General features: G+C 39.6%; 1 protein-coding gene across 1 annotated transcript in view; it reads left to right on the forward strand.

Moving 5' to 3' along the window:
• The window catches only part of rlf (RLF zinc finger), a 57,468-nt gene that overhangs the window by 23,598 nt on the left and 11,869 nt on the right, over positions 1-22,001 (forward strand). The window contains exons 2-7 of the mRNA XM_072548094.1: positions 8,756-8,910; positions 10,399-10,480; positions 14,521-14,656; positions 18,848-19,050; positions 20,142-20,278; positions 21,119-21,260. Coding sequence (XP_072404195.1) covers positions 8,756-8,910; positions 10,399-10,480; positions 14,521-14,656; positions 18,848-19,050; positions 20,142-20,278; positions 21,119-21,260 — 855 coding nt within the window. The remainder of the gene's footprint in view (positions 1-8,755; positions 8,911-10,398; positions 10,481-14,520; positions 14,657-18,847; positions 19,051-20,141; positions 20,279-21,118; positions 21,261-22,001) is intronic.

Below are 22,001 nucleotides of genomic sequence, written 5' to 3' on the forward strand. Positions count from 1 at the left end.
CCGCTGCCGTGACATGAACTCACTAACCCAGTTCAACCTCATGCCCTCCCAATACGCAGCCCTTCCCTCCCTCTGCTCCAATCCCAACCCTGTCATCAAACCAGCAGTCAAGGTGGGTGCTGTGGTAGTTTGGCACACTGACCTCGACACCTCTGAAGCCAGGGACCAACTTGCAGATACCTGCTCCTACTGCCTCCTCAACCACGACCTCACCTCCCATCACCAGACCATCCACAGCCTCATCACCTCTTGGGATCTCCCATCCACAGCCTCCAACCTCATCGAAAACTAGCCCTGCACCACCTGATTCTACCTCCTACTGACGATTCACAAACCTGACTTCCCCAGTCAACCCATTATCTTAGCCTGCTTCTGTCCCACTGAACTCACCTCTGCGTACCTTGACACTGTCCTAACCTCTTAGTCCAGGAACTCCCCACTTACATTTGGGATACACCATGCCCGCCCTTCACCACTTTCTTTTCCCCTGCGCCTTACACCTTATCTTCACCATGGATATTCAGTCCCTCGACACATTTATCTGTCACGACGAAGGCCTCCAAGCCCTCCATTTCTTCCCCTCATGCCGTCCCAACCAGTACCCTTCCCTCATCCGCCTGGTTGAACTGGTCCTCGCCCTTAACAACTTCTCCTCCCAATCTTCCCACTTCCTCAACCAAAAGGATAGCCATGGGCACCTGCATGGGACCCAGCTTTGCCTGTCTCTTTGTACGGTATGTGGAACAGTCAGTCTTCTGCAGCTACACCAGCACCATCCCCCACCTTTTCCTCTGCTACATTGAAGAATATGTATCGGCCAGTCATCAACTTGAGTAAAACCTTTTGCCCCAACCTAAAATTCACCTGAACAATCTCGAACACCCCTCTTTCCTTCAACTCCCCCTCCCACTCCTCCCAAAAACATGCAGGTCCTGGCTCACCTCCATCACCAAACTAACCATCTGGTGCTTGGAGGAAGAACAACTCATCTTCCGCCTTGGGACCCTGCAACCACGTGGGATCAATGTGGATTTAACTGGTTTCCTCACTTTTTCTTACTCCCCCCGCCCCAATCCCAGTCCCAAGTCTCCAAATTGCACTGTCCAGTTGGTCAGGCCATCATCATTCCTATCTGTCCGCTCCACCCTCCTCCTCCTCCAACTGAACACCTTCTCCCCCAACTTCATCTACCTATTTGCATTCCCAGCCACAAATTGCAGAAACATTTTGGATATTTCCTTCCTTCCTTTTCAGAAAAGCCAAACCAGTACTTAGCTAAAATGCAAGCATTTGTCTTCTGCACAGATTTTTCAGATCTAGCAAATATTTCTAATATTTTGTTTTTGCTGCATTGTTGTATGCATTTTGTCTACAATAGTTTTGCAAATATCAAAACATTTTTCTGAAATTGCCTGAAATTGTCAAGAGATATACAGCACTGAAGCAGACCCTTTGATCCAACTCATCAATGCCAATATATCTCGCCCCATTTGCCAGCATTTGGTCCATATCTCTCTCAATCCTTTCTATTCCTATGCCCGTCCAAATACCTGTTAAATGTTGTACCAGCCTCCAATACTTTGGCAGAGCATTCCATACCCATAACACCCGCTGTGAAAATGTTGCCCCTTAAGTCCTTTTAAATCTTTCCCCCTCACCTTAAACCTATGCCCTCTACTTTTGAGCTCCCTACCCCAAGAAAGAGGCCGTGCCTATTTGCCCTGTCCATACCTGTCATGATTTTAAACCTTTATAATGTCACCCCCTCAGTGTCTGATGCTCCAAGGAAAATAGCCCCAGTTTACTTAGCCTCCCCCAGTAGCTCAAATTCTCCAACCATGGCAATGTCCTTGTAAATGTTTTCTGAACTCTTAAGTTTCTCAACATCCTTCCTATAGCAAGGAAACCAGAATTGAATGCAGTATTCCAATAATGGTATAACCAATATCCTGTATAGTTGCAACGTGACCTTCCAACTCCTATACTCGGTGCATTGACCAATAAAGGCATGCATATCAAATGCCACCTTCACTATCCTATATGTGACTCAACTTTCAAGGAACTATGAACCTGCACACCAAGGTCTTTGTTTAGCAACACTCCCCAGGACCTAACCATTAAGTGTGAGTCCTGTCCTGATTTGCCTTTCCAAAATGCAGCACCTCACATTGATCTAAATTACCTCTCCTTGGCCCATCTGATCAAGGTCCCATTGTACTCTGAGGTAACCTTGTTGTCCACTGCATCTCCAATTTTGGTGTCATCTGCAACTTACTAACCAGATATTTATATCCAAATCATTTATCCAACACTGATCTTTGTGGCACACTGCTAGTGACAGGCCTCCAGTCTGAAAAACAGCACTCCACCATCACCCTCTGTCTCCTACCTCTTGATCTAGTTCTGTATTCAGATAACTAATCCACCATCTATTCCATGTGGTCGAACCTTGCTAGCCAGTCTGCCGTGAGGAACCTTGTCAAACACCTTTTCTGAAGCCCTCATCAGTCATCTTTGTTACTTCAGAAAACTCAGTCAAGCTTCTGAGACATGATTTCCCATACACAAAGCCATGCTGACCATCCCGAATTAGTCCTTGCCTTTCCACATACACTTAAATCTTGTCCCTTTGGATTCCCTCCAACAACTTGCCCACCACTGATGTCAGGCTCACTGGTCTACAATTCCCTGGCTTTTCTTTACATTTTTATTAAATAGTGGCACACATTATCCTACTTCCAGTCTTCTGGCACCTTGTCTGTGGCTATTGACACAAAAAGTTTAGCAAAGGGCTCAGCAATCTCTTTATCTCCCATGTACTCCATCTTCCATATCCTTCTCTACTGTAAACACTCATGCAAAACACTTGGTTAGTATCTTCCCCCATCTGCAGTTCCACACATAGTGGCCTTGCTGATCTTTAATAAGCCCTATTCTCTCTCGTTACCCTTTTATCCATAATGTATTTGTCAAATCCCTTTGGATTCACCGTAACCCTATTTGCTGAAGCTATTTCATGTCCCCTTTTTGCCCTCCTGGTTTCCCTCTTAAATATACTCCTACTGCTTTTATACTCTTCTGGGGAATCACTCGATTTTTGCTGTCTATGCCTGATATATGCTTGGTCCTCCTTCTGGACCATAAGCTCAATTTCTTTAGTCATCCAGCATTCCCTACATCTACCAGCCTTGCCTTTCTCCCTAACAGGAACATACGGTCTCTGGACTCTCATCTCATTTTTTAAGGCTTCCCATTTTCCAGCTATCCCTTTACCTGCAAACATATGCCCTCAATCAGCTTTTGAAAGTTCTTGCTTAATACTGTCAAAATCAGCCTTCCTTCAATTTAGAACTTGAACGTTTTGTCAAACAAATAACCATTTGTCTTAGCTGAGTTCTGTCACTTGCTGGATTAGTGGTGCTTTTGCCCGCAACGTTGATTTCGCTGCTCGTTGGATGCTGCCTGAACTGCTGTGCTCTTCCAACACCACTAATCCAGTATTTGATTTTCAGCATCTGCAGTCATTGTTTTTACCTTCTGTCTCTTGCTGTCAGCCTCCATTCTAAAACACATTCTGAATTAATTTTGTCTCAAGTGTAAATCCATTTCCAGTTTATATGTGTGGAATCTCAAAATACGCTAGTTTCCTGCGAAAGCAACTCTTAGTCCCATCTGCCATTCTTTCTTTCTGATCGGTCATTTTCTCCTTTAGACCTTTATGCTGTTCCCTTGTGAAAAGCCCAGTTGAATCTGCCTGCATCAGAAATGCAGATTGTGCATTACAGATCCTATTCACTGGCTGTACTTTAAAATTCACATGACACTTTTTTTTGCCATTCACCTTGTGTTTCTATTTTTTGATTCAGACATCCTCTACCAATGCTAATAGTTCTTTCCTATCTACTCTGCCCAGCCCACTTGTGATTTTGAAAGCCTCTCTCAAGCTTCCTCTCGGCCTTCTGTTTTTAAGGATAATAGTCCCAGCTTATCAAATTGATATAAGTGACTGAGGATCTTTAAGCTGAGAATGAAGTAAATCCTTTTGCATCTTCTCGAATACCTCGCCATTCTTCCTAGTGTGACATGGAATGGACACACAATTGAATGAACTACACCATTTGAGGTTTAGTCTGATTTTTGTGGTTGGTCATAACTATCTTTTATACACACTGCTTCAAATTACAAAGCTGAAATTTCTAACTAACACCTGTCTGTCTGCACTGACCATGATTTGTGCATGTGTATCCAAGTCCCTCTGCTCTAATACCTCATTTAGAATTGTTTTTTCATATGTCTCTCCTCATTCTTCTTGTCAAATATATCACTTCGCACTTCTGTACATCAAATTTACCTAGCCACTTGCTTGTGCATTCCACCAGTCTGTCTGTCATTGTCCTCCTAAATCTATCACTTCAGTATTCCTGAGAAAAGAGTGGCTTTTTTTGGCGTCGTTGCATTCATCAGAATAAAATTGCAAGAATACTAAATTTCAGAAAAGAGCAACAGTTTATACTGCATGAGAGCTAGGATCCCTTGAGCATTCTCTTCAGCATCATCTCAAATCAATCAGCATGTTTGTTATGTAGTATAAATTGTTCACCTTTGAAACTCAGTATCTTGCTATTCTGTTCTGATGAATGAAAGATGCAAATCTTTTGTAGTATCTTTTTTAAGTAATATTCAGTTTCTGAACTAGGTGACTGTGTCCATCATTGTTGACCTCAGTTTGTGTACTCTAAGCTTAGTCACTTGACAAGTTTGAAATTGAGGCTTGCACACCCATTAACAGATCACAAAAAGTTGTGGTTTAGTATCACCCTTCAGGAATCCCAATGTAGACCACCTTCCTATCTGCAAAACAGTAGTTTACTCAATGTCAGGGACAACTTTGATTTCCTGTTGTTTTACATTGTGAAAACTAACGAACAAATTATGTTTCTGCACTGTTTGGTTTTCTGACAGCTGTTTAATTTTAAGATTGCAAATGTCTATACTTGTAATGGAGACTATTGATTCACCTGTCTCTCACTAATTATGCTTCTTTGTAGTAAAGTTCCTATAATTAAGCTGCAAATAATGCATAAGATGTTTCCTTATCCCTACTGAACTTGTTGCACATCTGATGTCTTTAAATTTAGCATTAGGTTCTGCATCACAGATGTTGGGCACTAAATGCCTTTCCTGTCGTGAGCTCAAATTTACTTTCATTTGAATGTCGGTAGGGATTTTTGGAACTGCATTACTAAGAATGTCTAGGATGTGTTTGCATCTTGTAGAGTTCATTTTTGACCTTGAAAAAAATCACTGATTGTAACAAAAGCAAAGAAAAGATCTCAAGGTTTTGTCCACTCCTTTTGGAAGGAAGTATGGCTGCGTGGTCCTGAATTGCATTTAAAACATGTTGTTCAATATGCACAGAAGCATTGTAATGCAGCAAGGAAATGCTCTACCACAGACGAGTACTGAAGAGATCAGACTGTAGCAGCATAAGCAAAGCATTGAGTCAATTCTAATGCTTTCCTGTGATAAATTGAAAAGAACAGAGCATTGATAAACATCAGATATATTCATTCCTAACATCTAGCCTCTGCTGAAAGTGTGGGTAAATTACTATCATTATTGTCAGGCTTACTGATAACACAGTACAGAAAAGTATCCTTTTGCTGCAGCTGTGGAAACCTTTATGTATAGTTGTATGTTATTTGCCCCTCAATCTCTTATCGTTAAGTTGGAGGCTGTTTCAACAGATTTAGGTTTGATGTCAACTATCCTAACAATTAGGTTGCCTGTTTTTATGGTCTCCACATTTTAGCTCGCTTGTAGCTCAGTATGTGCCATCAATTCCTATCCAGTTCCTTTCGCCCAGTGCACCCTTGTTCAACTGGGTAGTTAAGTACTGCCTTAATTTTAAATTTTTTGTCAATGTTTTCAAATCTGTTTGTAACCATGCCACAGAACTAAATACATTTACATTGCTCTAATTCTGACTACCTGATCATTCCCAATTTCAATTACTCCACTGATGACAGCCCTGATATCACTACTTAAACTCTAAAACGTGGTCCCCAAACTGTCACCTTCCTTTTAGGACTGTCAATGTTGATCACTTCTAATCTTTCGTCAAGTGGTTTGGTGTCATATGTTAATTGTCCTGCAAAGCATTCTGGGATGTTATACATTCCCATGGAGACAGTAAAATGGCAGGTTGCCTGAAGTCATTGTAAAATCAATGCAGTTTGGTTCTAATCAGAAAGCAAAATACAGTCTGTTCTGGAAATCTCAGGTTAAAAACTGCTGGAATTCTTAGCTTGCATAGCAACTGTGGATTTTTCAGGCCAATGATTTTCCATCCGAACTGGAACAGATTAAAGATGTAATAAAATTTGTTTTGCCCAAAACCTATTCCTTGGCTAACTTTTCCCAGTTCTGATGAAAGATTAACAACTTGTCTAGAGTTGATAACAGAACCTAAAATGTAATTCTTGTATTGAAAATGTTTTGTGGGGTGCAGGTAGCTGGTAGCGAGGAACATTTTAAGAAATATGAATTCTTCTATTACAAGCTTAAAGTGGTGACCTGTCAAGTGCAGTTCACTTTAAAGACTTAAAGAATCAAAAGACTCATTCACCTCAAAGTTAGCGTTTACTGATATTTGCAGTAAATACTTCCATAAGTGTCTCACAATAGGAAACTGGAATTTGCATCTCGTCAATACTTTCCTGTCCTTTTTAAAGAGGAATTTTATTAACCTTTTGGCCATGACTTTTACTGGATGCAGAATCAGGTTGGAACTTCTGAAATGTTAAACCATGAATGTCCAGATATCTTTTCTCATGCCTCATTTATGATATAATTGCTATCTAAAAATTGATTTAATTCTGTTTGATTGCACCTGAAGTGCATGACGACTCCATTCCCTTCCCTGGCAAATGCCCAGAACTAAACCAACCTTTATCCTGACATCAGCTTCAGCCTATACATGAGTCCTGTAATGTTGCCAGACTTTGCCCCTATCTCTGTTGAATCCTTTATTTCAAGCCATTGTAGTTTCGAGGTTGACATTACTAGCTTCCAAGATTCTTCCCTCCATAAATTTGAGGTCACCCAGAGCTTTGACCATGTCCTGATCCACCCTTTGCTCACTGACCTACATGGGTTCTTGTTCAAGCACAGCCTCAGTTTTAAAGTTAACATCCTTGTTTTCAAATTCCTACTTGTTTTTTGCCTCTTCCCATCTCTGTCACCACCTCTAGCTTCACCTTCCTCTGAAATAGATGTTCTCAAATATTCCTGGCCTTTTGAGCAGCCCCAATTTTAATTACTCCACTATTGGGTTGAATTCCCTCTCTCTGACTCTTATTTTTCTTTCCTCCTTTTAGACATTTCATGAAACCTAGCTGTTTGCTCTAGCTAATCGCCATTTAATCTAATATGTCCTCGTGGCTTGGTTGTATTTTGTTTTATACCTCTCTAGTGTCGCACCTTGGGGTATTTTACTCCATTAAAGAGTCTATTTCCTTTTGTGGGAGAGACTAGAACTAACAGAAACAATTGAAAATAAGAATTCTCCCATGTAAGGCACAGATGAGCCCTATTTCTCAGTCAATTTCTGTGGTCATTTCTTCCCCCACAGAGCAATGAATTTGAATGCTTTAAAGGCAGAGATAGAGATCCTTCAGTAAGGACAAATCCAGTTTTCAGTAGGTAGGCAAGTGAAGTTAAAGCCACAATTCAATCAGCTGTCATTTTACTGAATAGCAAAGCAGGCTTTAGGGGTCAAATGTACTACTTTTAATTCACATGTTCATGTATAACTAACAGTCCCTGGAGATATGAAAATTGAAGTAAATTAAAAGTAAATGCTAGCCAGTTTCAGTGCATAATTCATTTATCTTCATTCTTTGCTTTTGGCTTGAATATGCCAGAGATCATTTCAGTCATGTTTCTAGATGTGGACTCATAAGATAAGTGCATGGGATGTTTTTTCTTTGAATTTCCTTTTTGGTAATTGGGGAATTTGGTTCAAAAAAATTAGCATCCTTGAAACATATTGAGTTGATTTTTTGTATCACTTTGATATATTACTTTGCTTAGTGACCCAAATGCACTGAACCAAATCTGCACCTTAAGTATGTAGCAGTATTGGGTTTGGGGGCAACCAAAATGTCAACCTTCACTGTCATTGGTACTGTTGCTAAATATAGTATCTGCTCCTCATCAACACTGGATCTGCGGATAGCAACTCCAGATGCTGTTTGGCACTTGTTTTTGAGATACCTTAAAATGCAGGTGGTGTGCATATTCACTGGTAGAATTCAGAACTATTCCACATTATGCTCTCAAAACATTTTAATTTTTTAACTAATGTGAACTGGTGGCTTGCTTCATTGGAGGATTAGCCATTTTCCATCCTGGAAGGCAAATGAATTGGCCCTCTGGCATGGAATCCCAGAAATAGGAGAGAAGATGAAATACTGATTAGAAACCAGAGATTTCAGCTCTGAATTATTCCTTGTAATAGTGATGGGTACTTTGTTTTTGAGTTCTAATTGCCACGTGTTTCAGTTCTTCAGTACTGGTTTAAATCTAGCTGGTGAAACAAGTTAATACACTGCTGCTCTTTTGAGCTTACTGTTGACTTAAAGCATGCTTAAAAATGTTTCCATATCAATGCAGATTACAGAAAACACTATCTCCTGAGCAGCTAATTTGGTGATTGGGTTCTGAAATAATGACTCCCGTTCTTTCACTGTAGATCTTCGTACAATATGGTGAGAAGTGCAAAGCCTCTGAAGAACTCCTGCCTTTATTGGACGTGTATCGGATTTCTATCCAAAGTTACACAAACGCAAGGCCTTACCTGACTACGGAATGTGCTCATATTCATTTTGTACTGAATCGACTAGCAGTGTAAGTGCCTCTATACTTGATGGCATTTTTCTAAGAAAATTGAACTGCAAGAATCTTAAGTGTAGAAAATAAGCTTGGGATTTTTTTGCTCTTTGAGTGGCAGCTGGAATTTAATTTTGATAAATGTGACATTTTGCATTTTGGTAAGGCAAACCAGGGCTGGGGTTATACACTTAATGGTGGGGCCTGGGGAATGATGTTGAACAGAGACCTATGAGTGCAGGTGCATAGTTCCTTGAAAGTGGAGTTGCAGGTGGTGAACGCATTTGGCATGCTTGCCTTCATTGGTCAGTGCATTGAATATAGGAATTCAGGCATCCTGTTGTGGTTGTACAGGACATGGGTGAGGCCACTTTTAGAATACTGTGTTCACTTCTGATGTCTTTGCTATAGGAAAGATGAAGTTAAACTCTAAGATTCAGAAAAGATTTACAAGGATGTTGTGGGATTGGAGGGTTTCAGCTATAGAAGCTGAATAGGTTGGGGGCGGCATTTTCCTGGAGCATGGGAGACTGGGGGTTAACATTTGAGGGGTATGGATAGGGTGAATAGCCAAGGTCTTTTTCCTAGAGTAGGAGAGTCCAAAATTGCAGGGCATAGGTTTAAGGTGAGAAAGAAAAGATTTAAAAAGGACTTGAGAGACAACACTTTCATGCAGAGGGTGGTGTTTATATGGAATGAGCTGCCAGAGGAGGATACAATTACAGCGTTTAAAAAGCATCTGGATGGGTATATGAATAGGAAGGGTTTAGAGAGATCTGGGCCAAATGCTAGCAAATATGACTCAATCAATCAAGGATATCTGGTTGGAAGGAACAGGTGGGCTGAAGGGTCTGTTTCCGTACAATATAACTCTGTGACTGAGTAGTTAGCATTGTGGACTGCAATGGGTTTTGGTGCCTTGTGGTAGAATTTGTGCTGTACTCCTTGTCGTTAGTATTGTTGCTAAATGGATGTTTAGGTTTTTTATTCTTGTGGGGCATTGGTGTCACTAGCTGGCCAGACTTTATTGGCCACCATTCTTAATGGGCGTTGAAAAGGTGATGGTGAGTTGCCTTCTTGAACTATTGCAGTCCATGTTCTGCAGTTAGACCCTCAATGCCTTTCGGAAGGGCATTCAGTTTTTACGCATTCAGGTGCAGTTGGGGAACTTAACCACCTGTACTTATCATGGTGGAAATTCTAAAACCATCTAAATGTCACTTTACTAAAAACATTATGGTTTATGATATTATGGCTGTTTATTTGGTACTTGAGCATAAGCTTTTGACCAGATTTGATGAAATGCTGTGTAGAATAAGTTGTATAGAATAAGTTACACTTGTAAGATTCCTTGTCTTTATTGGCAACAGAATAAATGTTTGCTTTTCTGAAGAGACATTTGTTTTTGTTTCCTGGCAACAGATGCAACAAATCTTCAGTAGAATAAGTCTGAACCTTTCAAAAGGAGTTAGCTGACTCATTTATTAACCCTGTTTAAAATTTTAGGAGTTGTTTTGAACTTCTATTGTCACTGTCTGAAAATGAGATTCCACAAGAGGTATGGCAGCAGCTGCAACAGACGTTACAGGTGAGTGATCGGTCGGAAATGGCAGAATATTTGTTGAAATGAGTTTTGTTTGCTCTAATTCTCAATTGCACTGTAGTCAATAATGATCCAAACCTTGATTTCATTCATTGGAGTGCTTTAATATGTAGGTTTTTTTCTGATCCCAGCTGGCGAAAATATCGGCAAGACCCATCTCAGTGAAACCTGGCTTGATAGATCATAAAATGTATCTTTGTAGTTCGGTCATCATAGTCATCAATCCCTGAACATTAAACTGCCAATAAATCTTCTATAAATAAAAAAAGCAACTTATCACCACAAATGGTTAATTATGAAGTAGAAAAATCGAAACATGGAAAGATTCAACAATTTACAGTGCTATCATTTGCCGGTAGTCCATCTAAGTAAAATATCACTCCTATCTAAAGTCTTTAATTACTTGCTGATCTGTCAAGTTGCAAGCTTTTCCTTTAGGCAATTACGCATTCACCAGGTGTGATTCTCTCCATTATTGTCTCTCCTAGAGACACAAAACTACTGACTGATTTCTTTCCACTGAATCAGAAAAATTTGGTCTTTTACAGCCTGTGTGTGCTGGGACTGCTTTAAAAAAAATTTGACTACTTTCCTGCTTGAAGACTTCACAAACCATCTGCTGTCCTGAGATGAAACTATTCTTCTGAACTGAAACCTGATTCTGACCACTTCCTTGTGTTCAGTTCCCAATCATAATCTAAACCAAAGCAGCAGTGGGAGCATTGTAATTGAATTTGGCGTGGGGATCCCACTCCTGATTTGAAATCAGAAGCTGTTGTAAAATGTAAATGTGAGAGGAGAGGATCCAGCTTGTCTGTGATTATTCCTCATGTCAAATACACTCAACACCGTGCTACGAAATGTCACATGCAGATAATTGATGATGTGGCAGATACCTTTGGAACGACTTATACTTTAGAGTAATAGGGCAATGTTTGGCAAATAAAGGTCTTTTTTCTCAAAACATTTGAAGTACAGTGTCACAATGACTGTTAAATTGATTATTAGATGTACAGCATGGAAACAGACCCTTTGGTCCAACTCGTCCATGCCGACCAGATATAGAACATAGAACAACACAGCGCAGAACAGGCCCTTCGGCCCTTGATGTTGTGCTGACCTGTGAACTATTCAGCTTGTTCCCCCATGCTATCCCATCATCATCCATGTGCTTATCCGAGGATTGTTTAAATCTCCCTAATGTGGCTGAGTTAGCTACATTGGCAGATATGAAATTCCACACCCTAACCACACTGAGTGAAGAACCTGCCTCTGACATCTGTCTTAAATCTATCACCCCTCAATTTGTAGCTATGACCCCTAGTACAAGCTGACATTATCATTCTGGGAAAAAGACTTTCACTGTCTACCCTATCTAATCCTCTGATCATCATGTATGTCTCTATCAAATCTCCTCTTAGTCGTCTTTCCAATGAGAACAGACCCAAGTGTCTCAGCCTTTCCTCATAAGACCAGACAACATCCTGATAAATCTCCTCTGCACCTTTTTCTGATGCCTCCACATCCTTCCTGTAATAGGGCGTCCAGACTATACACAGTATTTCAAGTGCAGCCACACTCGCGTTTTGTATAGTTGCAGCATCACATTGCGGCTCCGGAACTCAATCTCTCTACCGTTGAAACCTAACATACTGTATGCCTTAACAGCTCTGTCAACCTGGGTGGCAACATTCGGGGATCTATGTACATGGACTCCAAGATTCCTCTGCACATCCACACTACCAAGAATCTTTCCATTGACCCAGTAGTCTGCCTTCCTGTTATTCTTCCCAAAGTTAATCACCTCACATTTAGTTGCATTGAGCTCCATTTGCCACCTCTCAGCCCAATTCTGCAGTTTATCGAAGTCTCCATGCAACCTGTAACATTCTTCCACACTGTCCGCCACTCCACAGACTTTAGTGTCATCTGCAATCTTAGTAATTGAGCACCTATGCCCGTGTCTAAGTCATTTATAAAAATGACAAACAGCACTGGGCCCAAAACAGATCCTTGTGGCACAACACTAGTAACTGACTCCAAGCTGAATATCTTCTATCAACCACCTTTCGCTGCCGCCTTTCAGAAAGCCAGTTTCTAATCCAAACTGCTAAATCACCCTCGATCCCATGCCTCTGCATTTTCTCCAACAGCCTCCCATGTGGAACCTTATCAAAGGCTTTACTGAAGTCCATGTACACCACGTCAACTGCCATACCCTCATCTACATGCTTGGTCACCTTCTCAAAAATTTCAGGTTTGTGAGACATGACCTGCCCTTGACAAAACTATGTTGACTATCTGAAATCAAATTGTTACTTGCTAGATGATTATAAATCCTATCTCTTATAATCCTTTCCAAAACCTTTCCTACAACAGAAGTAAGGCTCAGTGGTCTACAATTACCTGGATCGTCTCTACTGCCCTTCTTAAACAAAGGTACAACACTTGCAATCCTCCAGTCCTCTGGTACTAAACCTTTAGACAATGATGACTCGAATATCAGAATCAAAGGCTTCGCTATCTCCTCCCTAGTTTCTCCAGAGAATCCTCTGATAAATCCTATTCAGCCCAGGGGACTTGTTTACTTACACTCCTAGACTTGATAAAGCCCCTTTGTAACTAACCTCGATCCTTTCTAGTCTAATATCTCATATCTCATTCTTCTCTATGATATTCTCCTTTTTCTGAGTGAAAACAAATGAGAAATGTTCGTTTAGCACCTCTCCAATGTCCACAGGGTCCACACTCAACTTCCCACTTCTGTCTTTGACTGGCCCAATTCCTAGGAGGAGAAAGTGAGGACTGCAGATGCTGGAGATCAGAGCTGAAAATGTGTTGCTGGAAAAGCGCAGCAGGTCAGGCAGCATCCAAGGAGCAGGAGAATCGACGTTTCGGGCATAAGCCCTTCTTCCTGAAGAAGGGCTTATGCCTGAAACGTCGATTCTCCTGTTCCTTGGATGCTGCCTGACCTGTTGCGCTTTTTCCAGCAACACATTTTCAGCACTAACCCAATTCCTACCCTAGCCGTCCTTTTCCCAACCTATTTCGTCCCACCTGCCAGCACCCAGCCCATTTCCTTCAAAAACCTTCCTATTCATATAACCATCCAGATGTCTTTTAAATGCTGTAATTGTACCAGCCTCCACCACTTCCTCCGGCAGCTCATTCCATACACATCACCCTCTGCGTGAAAAAGTTGCTCCTTAGGTCTCATATCTTTCCCCTCTCACCCTAAACCTATGCCCTCTAGTTCTGGACTCCCCCCACCCTAGGGAAAAAAACTTTCTCTGTTTATCCTATCTATGCCCCTCATGATTTTATAAACTGTATATTTTGGTTTTGGGAGGAGTGAGTGATCACTCTCAAACTTTTATTTAGTTGAGTGCTTCTGCAATGATCATCTGTCCCAAAGATCTTTCTGGTGTCATTCCTAGAAAAAATTCTTCTACTTGGAAGTGAAAGTTGTCGTACGTAGCTCTCATGGAATTAGAGGGGAAAAAAAGCCCACTGAAGTAAAATGCAATTTCTAACGATAAATTGTCAAAATGGATTAATGAATCACACTTTACAGCATGTTACTGTGCATTTTATTATGAAGCTTCTTAGTCTGGCAATTTCTGTGTTTACTATGAAGGGCCTAATCTAAAATGGCCCATATAGAATAGCTCATGTGATTTATATGTTAATAGATTTATTTTCTGAAGCTAATTTTGCTAAGATTTGTAGAATAGTGTGTACAGAATTGCAACACTTTTATACTTTGGAACTGAGAATTGGCTTGAAAGTTCAATACAATCGTGCAGTATTACAGTGTTGCTGTAATATTGATGCTGGTTTCATGCTTTATGAAATTGTTGAAATGAACAGGTAACTAAAATGTGCTGTGAACTATAAAAGCAGAACAGATTAGATGTTGTGTTTGTGAATACATTTATCAGTGACCTTGTTCTGAGGGTAAAGCCAAACAATGTACAGCTTTTCATCATGGTGTGCTTGTAAAGTTTTCGCTATCTTTTTGATAGGATTCTCACATCACATTGCTGGAATTTGGGCATAATGAACTGCAGGCCCTTGTTGCTATCACAAGTGAAGGTGGTGCATGGAAAAATCCACTCCTACAGTGCATTCTTACCAAACAACCAGCAGACATTGAAGAAGGTATGCATGAATGCAGTTTAATGATTCTCTTAACCACCTTTTCAGAAATAATTCATGCTGCATGTATATTTAAACTTCATTCATCTAAGTCTCTAGATATAATTAAAAAGGTTTGTCAGCTTGTTCAGAGATGTTATGACATTCCTCTAGAAAAGGTGGACTTGAACTTGGGTTTCCTTGCTCAAAAGTAGGGTGACTACCACAAAAGCCCTTAATACACTTAACTATGAAATGCATTCAATTTGTGATATTCTGAAATACTGGACGGCACGGTGGCTCAGTGGTTAGCACTGCTGTCTCTCGGCGCCAGGGACCCGGGTTCAATTCCTGCCTCGGGCAAATGTCTGTGTGGAGTTTGCACATTCTCCCAGTGTGCATGGGTTTCTTTCAGGTGCTCTGGTTTCCTCCCAAAGTCCAAAGATGTGCAAGTCAGGTGAATTATTCAAGTGTGAATATAGGGGAATGGGTCTGGGTGGGTTGCTCTCCGGAGGGTCAGTGTGGACTTGTTGGGCCGAAGGGCCTGTTGGGCCGAAGGGCCTGTTTCCACACTGTAGGTAATTCAGTAAGCACAGAGGAACTTCGATTATCTGGCATTCAATTATCTGATTTTCGGATTGTCCGGCAAGATCCCGATGCTTGGTTAAATTATGTTATCAAGCATTCGATTATCTGAACATTAGATCATCTAACAAAATACTCTCTGTTCACGTCATTTGGATAATCGAGGTTCCTCTGTATTTTATAAAGATAATTGATCTTCAGAGGCCAGTGGATTGACCCATGTTTGTCATTTTCTCCTCCCCTTTGGTGTCAGGGGCAATGTAGTTATGGGACAGGATGTTGTCTTTGTGATTAGATTCAGCAACAACGTGCTATTAGAAGCAGTCAGTACTTTTTTTCTACCGTGGGTCTACGTTGACAGACTGATAGCTCATAATGAGCTCGACATACGTGGTGGAAATAGCCAACTTTGATCAACTAACAAAACAGGCATGGAAGAGAAAAGAAAGAAGCCTCTTTTCAGACAAGGCGATTATCTGCAACTGTGTACCTTCACATTGCTGTTTGGCAGAAATGGATAACTTACAAGTAGGAAGGACAAAGGCCCTATAGCTTCAATCCTGGGTATTTCAACATCCTTGGCATTATATTGAAAGGAAAATGTCACCACCTGAGTAAACCTTTCTAGGCAAGCATGCTGATCATGCCAGCAGTGATCAAACAAAGACTGCTTGATTCGGCTTTTTTGTGCATATGGAAAATTGTTTCTCCAAGGCTGTGAAACTTGGGAGGCAACATTCTTGAATCAGAGAATGGGCTATCAAACGACAGCATCAATATAATTGTCAAGAATGAGAAACTACCTGGCAATAGTTGAAATTGCCAACACCAACAGTGGGCAGGGTTTTTGCCATCCCAATTATATGGTTTCTGAAGCTGCAAAGTAGGTACCAATACTTCAAATAAGGGGTCAGCAGATATCTTTCTGCACCATTGTCCGTGGATGGTTTCATGTACGGCATTTTAAACAGATTTTGCCCTTTCAGGATTGGCTTTTGCCTTCATAAGTGCAGTAGTTGTTTTTGTTTAACCTTCCCAAAGTTCACAAATTGTATGCCCATCATCCCTCTCAGCTGGAAAGATGCCAACCTCTGAGCATAAATTTGAGGACATAATTTTACACCTATGTTTGTTTAGTAATCTGGTATTCAAAATCGAGACTGAGAAAGCTGATCTTTGGTAGCTTTGGTACCTTTTCAGAGAGAAAAAACAGTGACTGTACAGCCTTTACTACCTTGTCTTTTACACTCAATTATACAGTTAAATGTCTGAAAGAAGGTTAGGGATTCATTGCCAAAATACTGTATATCTGAGATTTACATATTAAAGAACTGGAACCAGCAAATCCATTCTGAAAGGTGAAAGACTTAACGATCTAGGTCTGTTCAATCATTGTATCACTGTAACCTTTTGCTATAAATGGTGTTTTATCGTCCTGCTTCACAACCACCTGATGAAGAAGCAGCACTTTGGAAACTAGTGCTTCCAAATAAACCTGTTGGACTATAACCTGGTGTTGTGATTTTTAATTTAAATCTGTTGTAAAGGTATAACAGAGGTAAGCTGAATATTGAATGTTCAGAACAAGTCTTTTCAAGGAACAAAAGAGTGAGTGTACTAGAATAGAATAATAGCTACAACAAAAATAATCCAAAACTATCTTATAACTACACAATAGTGAAATGGTGGGACTGAAACATAAAATCTGTGAATGCAGAAACTGAGGTGTTTTTCATCCTTCACCCGAAGAGGATGCTGCCCAAGCAGCTGTAAAGGAGGAGGCATTTTAACTTCATGGGATAGAATGAAAAGGAGGTACTAAAATTTTGTAAGATCTCAAAGTAGAAAGTTGTGTGCATGGGATGCATCCTCATTTATTGAGAGAAGTAAATGTGCTTTAAAAATGAAAGCTGTGACATGAATTATTTTTATGCAGGGAGTTGTGACCTTAAGTGGCTGGTTAAAATCAGCTTTGATGCTAATATTCAAGAATATATTTGATTAAGACTCAAAGGGAAAGAAATGGATAGGTGTATGAGGGAAGAGTAAGAGAATGGGATTAATTGGAGAGCTGGCCCATAGAGTTAACCCACACACAATGTGTTGCATGGTCCTCTGTATGTATCATTCTAATTCTGCAGTGCGGAATGATATTGATTGAAAACAGCGTGTTTAAATTGAAATTGGTGTGCTGTATTTTACAATATACAGGTAACTTGGTTTCCTTGCCTTTTTTCCACTTTTCTAACTTGCATTTAATTTCCTTTCTAAAACTTGGGTGTGCTACAGATAAGGATCTTAATGGAACAGAATCCCTTTTGCTATTTTTTAAAAGCTACATTCGTAGGTAGCAGTGGTCATAGATGCCAGATATGATCTGGTACCACTTAAGTAAAAGAGTGTTTGAACAGTAAGTGCCCGTTGATCTGTCTCTTTGCTGATGTTCAAACAAGGCACTTGTACTTTTTTTCCTGGAGGACTCCTTTGATAATCTGGTGACACTACTGCAATAAAATCATTCATAAATCTGTCCTGTAGAGTAATTTATATCAATTGAGTGATTCTCTTATAACCATATCTTTTTGATATTTATGTATGTTGGGCTTTTTCTCCTCCAGTATTAATCTAAGAATTTATATAAAAGGGCTGTTGGTTTCATTTGTTGAATAAAAGCTCTGGAAGGGCTGTGTTTTGCCTATTTAAAAGAAACTGCATTCTGATGCAGTGTTAATATTAGGTTACAGGAATAATAGTCTTTTTGGTGGATGGGGAAGTAAAACTAACAGTTTGATTAGGTTGTGCTTATGCTCTTCATTTCATATTGTTGCTATATAATTTATTGGAATGCAAATGGAAAATTTGTTTTCAACTGAATAGTTGAGAACGTTGTCTGCCTGATGGTGCTACTGGGCTAGGTTGCTGGTATGAAAAAGCATTTAAGGACTAGTAATGCTGGTGTCTTGGGAAAAGGATGCAAAATGAAAACGAGATTGCAGGACAAAAGTCAGAAATACAATCTCTGGATCAAGAAATAGCTTTCAGAAATAATTAGCTAACATGTAATGTGTGCTCAATGTAGTAGAATAATTATGCTGGAACTTTTACCTGTAGCCAATACCACAAAAATGAAATGAGGGCTTATCTTTCGAATGTACAAGTGTTACTGCTCAAACTTGTGTTTTAGAACAGGCTATTTAGTTCAACATTTTTCAATTGTGAAAGAAACTTTTTAATTAAGATTCTTGTATTTTTGCAATTTAATATGCAATGTAAGCTATTGATGCGCGCACACTTTTTGGGTTAATATAAACGATATGCCTGAAAAGTCTTTGTACTGATTTCAGGCTGCATTTGAAACTACAGTCCTTCAAATATTATGTTGCTAAATCCAGTATTTGCCCACATCAGACTGAAAGTTAATTCAAGCCAGGAAAGAGTGTTTAGTCATTTACCATTAATCAGAATTGGGTGGCAGAGTATAAACCACTCTGACAGGATTAATTTCCTTGCATTGTAGATGCTAACTTTAATTTTGGTAACCTAATTTCTGACGTGTCTTTGTTTTATTAAATATCACGATAGTCATCCAAGGTATAGATTATAACCAAATTACCTTTTCTGTTTATATAGTCAACAATTACTTGATCCAGGAGGGGCCTGCATTCCTTGAGATACGTATTAAACATTTGATGAAGACAGATCGTAAGCTCGAAGCAACGCTGCTAGCGAAATGTTGTGCAGAAAATGCAGAAATTAACAACAAAGGTGCTTTTCGACAAATCTACCTCACTTGTCTCTGCACCATGGGACCCAATGAGGAGGCAGCAAAAGAGGTAAGTAGTTTTTAAAAAGTGGAGGCTTTTCTGTTCTTGAAAGATCCATTACTCTGCGAAGGAATATAGACCCCAATATGAAAATTTGGATAGAATTTTCACAAAATTAGATTCTGGTGGGCAGTAGTGAAAATGGATGACAGTGCTGCGGTTGTCAAAGCTTAAGGGAGTCCTTCAAGCTCACGGCAGTTTAGAGAGAAGCTTCGAGGCGGTCCTCCAACTCAGAGTACTGAGTTCTAAGGGAAGCAAAAGAAACTTAAGGTTTTTGGATTTAAGAGATGATGTGATACAGATTATAAAATAAAACAGCATATAGAATAGTAAAGTCTTGAACTTTGTGAATCATAATAGTATAAAATAGGAACATCCACAAATGCATGAAACTTTAAGACAGATAACAAAAGATTTGGGGCAGCACAGTGGCTCAGTGGTTAGCACTGCTGCCTCACAGCGCCAGGGACCCGGGTTCAATTCCCACCTCAGGTGACTTTGTGAATCATAATAGTATAAAATAGGAACATCCACAAATCCCCATGTCTGCGTGGGTTTCCTCCGGGTGCTCTGGTTTCCTCCCACAGTCCAAAGATGTGCAGGTCAGGTGAATTGGCCATGCTAAATTGCCCATAGTGTCAGGTGCATTAGTCAGGGGGAATGGATCTGGGTGGGTTACTCTTCAGAGGGTTGGTGTGGACTTGTTGGGCCAAAGGGCCTGTTTCCACACTAAGTAATCTAATCTAATTTGCAAAAGCAATCAACACATGAAATAGATGTTTGGTTGAGTGTTGGAGACTAAAATGCTGGAATAATTTTACGACCTCTGTTATTGTCTTGGATCGAAAGGTCATTCTGGAACATCACTTGAATAACCTTCATTGGTATCTGTCTCTTGTGTTCTTGCAATATTTAAATTAAATACATTGTTACTTATGGACAATGTGGTTCTAAAAGTTTCCAGGAATAATGTCATTTTCAGAAAATTGAGTGTCTGTTTTGGTTTTGTCCCACATTTTGAAATGAACTTTGCATTATGTATCTAAATTAAATTGCAATGATTATCCTGTCTAATATCCAAAATGTTCTACTTCTGATAGATTGCCCATGTTGATTGCAAGGAAGTACTGGATATTATTTGTAATTTGGAGTCTGATGGTCAGGATAATGCTGCTTTTGTCCTGTGTACAACATTCCTTACACATCAGCTACAGCAGGAAAGTGTCTATTGCTCTTGGTAAGTTTTAGGTATTTTAAGTATTAAAATATTTGAGTTATCAGATTTTTCCATGCCTTTACATTCACACTTGCTGGGAGAATTATTATTTGGATTTTAGCATGGCGTACTAACTCACGATGATAGTGAGTGGTATGATTATTTCCCTTTTGTATTTCTATAGTTCGGGCTGGTTGATGGATTGTAAATTGATTAAATTGAGCACCTGTGTTTAATCTCTGCTTTGAAACTGTAACTATAGTTCATTGCCACCCTGACCTTTTGCTCTCGTGAAAGTAAAAATTCATTGGGATTTTGCTGTTTAGTTCTTCATCCAACTTGACATAATGTGCATCAAAGCAAAATTGAAGCAGGCTAGGTGATGTATTTATCGTGCATAGTGTCACAGCTGAGTCTGATCTGATCCTCATTCATGTCTGCTATCTGGAGACCGAAGCAGAAACTTGAGTTGTTCTTTACCCTCTGGATCCAAGTGAGTGACTCTTGCTGCCATGTATATGAATAGGTATCTCAGTACAAGCAAGAATCATTTTCCTATTTTGTCATGAGGAACATTCTCACTGCTATATTGTAATTCAACATATTTTTGGTTATATTTTGGTACCTATCCAAAATAGGTCAAAATTGGTAAGTTAAACAAATGCCCTCTGTTTGTATGTGGTTTTAATTGTGAATGGTGTGGCTGAGAAAACAACATGAGAGGCATACTATTTTGTCTGCATGTAGTGATTGTGAGAATGGAATCTAATTATACTGCCACCTTTTAAAGCCAGAAATGGTATGACATCTTAAAAGTGTACTTAAAAAGGAAATAATTGTTTGTCATCCTTTTTCCTCAAGGGAACTTACTCTGTTTTGGAGCAAGTTGCAGCGAAGAATGGATCCCTCTTTAGATTCCTTTCTAGAACGCTGTCGTCAACTTGGTATCATTGCAAGAACAGTGTACCACATATTCTTCCTTATAAAAGTTATCCAATCTGAAGTAAGTAACCAGTTGATTTCTTGAAATTGAAACACATTGAAAAGCTGTTTGTTCGGTAACTTCTTTTTTGCAGTGCCTTACTTTAACAGTTATCTTGAAATTAGCTCACTTTATAGTCTTTGCTTGAGTTATTTGATTTTTAAAAATGCAAGCTGTTAAATATTTCATTTGTAATACGATAGTTCTTTAACCAGTGTTGCCTTCATTTTAAAAAAATATTATTTTTAAAATGTTTCTTTTGAAATTATAACAAATACAAAATCAAACCATTCAAACCAATATTAAAAAAAGCAAAGCTGCTAATTACACAAATAACTAATAGCTCAGCTAAAAAAGGAAAATCTTAACAATAATAAGAATAACAACCGTAACACAGCTCAGCAAAACAAAAGAATAGTCCTCTATTATCGTGCGCACAAGTTTGTATGTATTCATATGTTCCTCTCCTCTGGATACCAAACCCATTGCTTAGAATTGCCACGGCTATATAAAGACTCTCATTAGTATGGCAGACAAATCTGTACTCAGTCCAAAAAGGGCCAAAACGTCTTATAGAAATTGAGTTTTATGGTGCACCATACTCTTCAGAAAGTCCCTGGGGGTGTGCTCCATGACTAGCTTATGCCAGCTTACCAACCTAATAGAATGTTCTTTTGTGCACAAAAAGTGAGGATACTGAAAAGCCTTTTTTGTGTACATCTAATGAAACTGAATTAACAAAGCCAAGAAGAAAAGATACCG

Source organism: Chiloscyllium punctatum, chromosome 27 (genome assembly GCF_047496795.1).
Source record: "Chiloscyllium punctatum isolate Juve2018m chromosome 27, sChiPun1.3, whole genome shotgun sequence".
Classification (NCBI taxonomy): Eukaryota; Metazoa; Chordata; class Chondrichthyes; order Orectolobiformes; family Hemiscylliidae; genus Chiloscyllium; species Chiloscyllium punctatum.